Here is a 5685-nt window from a genome sequence, read left to right as displayed (position 1 = left end):
ATGTAGGCATGTGTATGTGTGTATGTGTGTGTGTATATATATGTGTGTATGCGTGTGTGTGTATGTATTTGTTTGTATGTATGTATGTGTGTGTATGTATGCGTGTGTGTGCATGTATGCGTGTGTGTGTGTGTATGTGTGCGTGTGTGTGTATGCGTGTGTGTTTATGTATGTATGTGTATGTATGTATGTGTGTGTGTGTGTATGTATTCGTGTGTGTGTATGTATCTGTGTGTGTGTATGTGTGTGTGTATATATGTATGCGTGTGTGTGTATGTATGCGTTTGCATGTGTATGTATCTGTGTGTGTGTATAGGTTTTATCTATGGTAGTAGATATCTTTCTAGTGAGGAGAGTTTTACGATATGCGTGTGGGTGTATGTATGCGTGTTTGTGTATGTATGCTTGCGTGTGTATGTATGCGTGGTCATGTGTTCTCATATATGTTCATGTACTGTGCTTCGGTGTCAATGGACAGATATGGCCCTATTCAAGTGGGTGCAGGTGCACGCGTGATTGTGTGTTATTGTTCACATCCAGGTACAGTCTACGGGTATATGATGAGAAACGGCCGTATGCCCATGAGTGTACATGTATGTATCTGTATGTGTTTATACCCGGGCTTACATCTGCAGTCGTCCATGCACTCTATAAACAAGTCCTCAACTCCTGAAGGACGTGTTGTACGCCTACAGGTACACGTGGTAACACCACTGAACCATTCTCCCACATGCACCGTTCACAAGCACTGATGCGGAAGCCTCGGGTGTGTACGTGGCCTCGCTCTACACAGAAGGTGAACAGTCCACAACAGATCCCTCGGATCGCCACTTACGGTACATCACACCAGACACACTATCTTTCCTCATAATATCCTCAGGGAAGCGTAATCCAACAAGTGCGTTTTACAACCTTTCTACCGGACGTCATTAAAGACAACGCCCACACATGCGGTGTGTGCCTGTTGCACCAGGCATGCCTCGTCCCGGTATGGTGGGTGGTGATCCGGCTATAGGCACGCCTATAAAACCTGAAGAACATCGTATACTATTACAAAAGCATTTGTCAAGTACACCACACGTCACACTCTCCCATTCACTCCACACTTTATCTATTCATATATCGTAAACAGATTTCCCATTAACCATACGTAATATGTCCTCACATACAGGACCAACGCCCACATATGCGGCCCATGCCTGGCACAGCAGGTATGCCTCGTCCCGGTATGGTGGCTGGTGGTCCCGGTATGGGCACGCCAGTGAAACCTGAGGGACGGCTGAACAAAGGGCTGAGACACTTCTCAGCAAAGGTGTGCGAGAAACTGAAGATCAAAGGCACCACTACGTATCAGGTGGTGTCGGATGAACTGGTCAACGAAATGAAGGCCGAGTACGAGGCGGATGGGAACAACTGTAGGAGGGTATGTGCCCGGTCGACTGTGGGGTATTGTTGAGTTGCGTATATGTGTATAATTGTATATATATATATATAAATATATATATATGTATGTATGTATGTATGTATGAATGTGAGAATGTGTGTATGTATGTATATATGTATGCGTATATGTATGTACATATATATATATACATGTATATATATCTATATATGTGTGTGTATGTATGTGTTATATATATATATATATATATATTAAACGTATAGTTATAGATACTTGCCTACATTCATACGCTTACACCCTTATACGACACTCTTTCTTACATATACATAATCATACACCCACGCATATACAGAAACCGTTTGATCACAAAAATATCCGGCGGAGGGTGTACGACGCACTGAACATCCTGCAAGCACTGCATATCATAGACAGGCAACGGAAACTGCTAGTGTGGCAGGGGTTCCCCCAAGACTCTAAGGTTACTGTGAAGAAACTGATTGAGGATAAGGCCATGAGAGGTATATATGATGAAGATAACTTTTGATTGAGTTGGTTTTAGGTATAATCGACTTGTATTCTATTCCAGTACAACGATATGTATGTGCGGGTTTGAGGTATGAAACAAGTATTTGTCTGTCTGTAACTTATTGTTATAGATTGTTCTAAGTATATTCTAAAAGTGTGAAGGTGTATAACTAAATACCCAGTGCAATATTCGTTTATTTTCACCCGTATCTCATCCACAACCCACTGTTTTGTCAGCCCATCAACTGGCAGAGAAAAAGGCAGCGCTAGATGAGAAGATACTGCAGAAGGTGATGTTAAGCCAAGTGTTTGAACACAATAAGCAAAGGGAAGCAGAGGAAAAGTCTAGCGACGGCTTCGAACCTAAACTGCCCAAAGCCACTCTCAAGTCGCTCGGCGGAGACGAGGAAGGCAAGGACCAGAAGTTACCGCCACAATTAGGGGTATGTGTGTGTACGCGTGCGGGTATGTGTATGTGTATGTACTAGTATATCTACACGTGTGTTGCGTGTGTGCGTGTGTGTGCGTGCGCGTTTGTGTATGTGTGTACCAGATTATAATCGTTTTGTGTGGAGCTACGGTTGTGTTTGTTGTGGACATCGAGAGGAGCTTAAGATAGTAGGCTCACAGGTTGGACTGCCATTTGGCCACAGCCACTTTCAAGGCAGCCGGCCATGATAACGCACAGAGGAATATGTGCTGTTGTGCATAGGTGTGTGTGTATACGTGTCTGTGTACCTGTATGTGTGTCTGGACCTGTACGTGTATGCATGTATGTGTATGTGTACGTAAATGTGTGTGTTCGAGTGCATGGCCATGTATGAGGTCGTGGCTGGGGTGTGTACAGCCATTCGAATGTTTTCCGTGCTGTATCTAATGCACACAGTTTTTAATGTAATTCCGGCTGTTGTAATCTACCCGTAGAGTTTATGGCTATAAGGCTGTCCACTTACAATTTTGATTCTTGTTAATGGCAAAATCTCTGATTACCAATGTCAGTGCTCCTGGCTGGTATTGGTGTATGGCACAATTGTTATTCCTTTGATTCTTTTGTCTTTTGTTTCTAATGTAGCTGCTGTCTTGTTCTCATGCAACCATCCTAAGTATGCAAAGAAAGGGAATAGCTTCTCCATGCTCATCGAACAATTACTTCGTGCATGGCAGTATACAGTTGCCCACACCCTACATCCTGAAGAATCACAAAACTCAAAGACATTGACTCGTGGTTCTATGGCAAACGCTTTCCATTATACCCTGTTTGTCCTAACACAAACTGCTATAGCATATAGTGTGAGTTGAAGCATATGTGCCACTGGTTATTATGAGGCTAACGCTTTCATTCCCTTTTTCCTCGTTGTATACTATGTTTGTCCTATCGCAAACTGCTATAGCATATAGTGTGAGATGAAACATATGTACCACTGGTTCTTATAAGGCTAACGCTTTCATTCCCTTCTTCCTCGAGGTTTACTTTTTTTGTCCTAACACAAACTGCTATAGCATATAGTGTGAGATGAAACATATGTGCCACTGGTTCTTACAAGGCTAACGCTTCTATTCTCTCTTTCCTTGGTGCAGATCCCGTTTGTACTAATGCAGTCTCCGATAGGTCACAACGTGGAGGTGACCTCGAATGAAGACCTGTATGTTTGTTTTTGAAATTTCCTGTTTGTTTTGGGGGTTTCTGTGTTTGTTTTCGAATTTTTTCTGTGTTTGTTTTTGGATTTCTTTTTCTGTTTGTTTTTGGGTTTTACTGTAATTGGTATTTGATGGTTTTCTGGATTTTTTGTGAGGGGTGGGGGTGGTTTCTGTAGTTGGTTCTTGTCTTTCTGTGTTTTTATTTTGAGGTGTTTTGTGTTTGTTATACAAGCTTAGACGCTGTTTGGTGTCAAGGTCCTTGTCTCTCTTTGTGTATGTATTGAACTATGTTTTTTTTAATCAGCTGATGCTTGTGGTCCACTGCAAATGCGTCTATCTTTGTACTAGCACCGTTTCCACGACCCTGTGTATGGTGTACATTCTAACAACGGCTTCTGTGTTGAGTGATTTACGCTTTGGGTTCCAGACATAAATCTGTTCACAACTGGCCATACGACATACAGTACACACAGAAGAGAGTTGTATAGTGGCACAAACCCCCTCCCACCTCCCAATCAGACGTGGTATATATAGTACGTATATAGTAAGTTACGTTTTTACAGAAAAGAGGATTGCGTGTATATACTACGTATATAGCACGTTACGTTTTTCCGGTAAAGAGGATTGCGTGTATATACTACGTATATAGCAAGTTACGTTCTTCCGCTAAAGAGGATTGCGTGTATATACTACGTATATAGCAAGTTACGTTCTTCCGCTAAAGAGTATTGTGTGTTAGTCTTGAAGTGTTCGTGTATCAATAAAAACGCATCAGAAACCTGTACGAAAGCACTCACCGCCTCCCAATTGCCTTATGCATACAGCACCTTCTATCGGTTCAAGTATAGAGGACTACGGTTTGGTCTGGAAGACGAAGTATCCACTCTGCAGAAGATGGGCTACGGAGAGGGTCTGGTCACAAACACGTGCACGCCAGAGGCACTGCAACGGCTGAAACAGTACGTACCGGAGTCCGTCCAACCGTATTTAGAAGGTATGTGGCTGTGTTCTAGAATTAGCACAACACGCGCGTTAATTTTGTGTATCTTGGAAGAGTATTCGTGTATGAATATGCCTAGCCATTATATATAAGTGAGAGAGTGTGTGCGCGCGCATGTGTGTGTGTCTGCGTGTGTGCGTGAGTGTATGTGTGTGTATATGTGTGTTTATGTATATATATATGTATATATATATATATATATATATATTGTGTGTGGTGTATGTATGTGTGTGTATATGTATCTATGTGTACACGTATGTGTGTGTATGCATGTGTGTATGTGCTTGTATGTATATATATATATATATGTGTGTGTGTGTGTATGCATGTGTGTATGTATGTGTGTGCGTGTGTATGTACACCAATTGTGCCTACACTATATTTGACTTTTGACATCATGATTCTGGTATCTTAAACCTTTGTCTTTCATCAGAGCGCTGTTCGGCTAAGATGTTCCTGAAAGCCCCAGAGGATCTGCCGCAACCACCGCCGCCAAATGCACCTGTGCTCGGTGGACCAGGGCCTAGTGCACCTGCGTCTGTACAGTCGTCTCCGATTCCTAAGCAAGAAAATGGGGTCAGTTCAACACAGGCGTTTTCATAGATCAACCGGGATAGACATATAAGATCTATATAGACTACACATTATATACGGAATGGCTCAGACCATGGACCAGTACAAGTCACAGCCTTTGCAATCTACAAGCATGGGGATATGAACTATAAGAGCACTAATACACATCTCTGCTACAGGCACACCAATACCGGTATACACCTCAGGCTAAGCCTGCATTTACCTACCCAAATGTTGTAGTGTTTGTGCCAAGCTATCCCTCATGTCCATCGCTGCAGGTCTATACACACACATATATATATGTATATATATATATATATCCTGGGACTTCCGAAGCGTTCCGTTTGCCAGGTGCCACTGTGTTAAACAGTTGCACATATAGGCGTAAACGCTATCATTTAACGTCTACTGCTCGTCAATCAACGAGCACGTCAGCACTGCCAGATACTAGCAAGCACTGATAGACTACACCCGTCACAACGTACAAGTCAGTCGGGTCTGCTACTTAGACGTTATCTACCCATAGCCATAACCATACATCACGTTT

At 42.6% G+C, this 5685-nt stretch overlaps 1 protein-coding gene across 1 annotated transcript in view; it reads left to right on the top strand.

The window, feature by feature from the left end:
- SARC_05882 (hypothetical protein) overlaps positions 1-5168 on the top strand; it is a gene marked incomplete at both ends in the record, with an annotated part of 10227 nt that extends 5059 nt beyond the window's left edge. Inside the window, 6 exons of the mRNA XM_014300245.1 lie at positions 1172-1423; positions 1755-1920; positions 2165-2370; positions 3506-3570; positions 4390-4559; positions 4999-5168. Coding sequence (XP_014155720.1) covers positions 1172-1423; positions 1755-1920; positions 2165-2370; positions 3506-3570; positions 4390-4559; positions 4999-5168 — 1029 coding nt within the window. The remainder of the gene's footprint in view (positions 1-1171; positions 1424-1754; positions 1921-2164; positions 2371-3505; positions 3571-4389; positions 4560-4998) is intronic.
- Positions 5169-5685: the final 517 nt, after the last annotated feature.

Source organism: Sphaeroforma arctica, assembly GCF_001186125.1.
Source record: "Sphaeroforma arctica JP610 unplaced genomic scaffold supercont1.396, whole genome shotgun sequence".
NCBI lineage: Eukaryota > Ichthyosporea > Ichthyophonida > Sphaeroforma > Sphaeroforma arctica.
The sequence above is the reverse complement of the archived record's forward strand: the minus strand, read 5'-3'. Positions and strand labels throughout refer to the sequence as shown.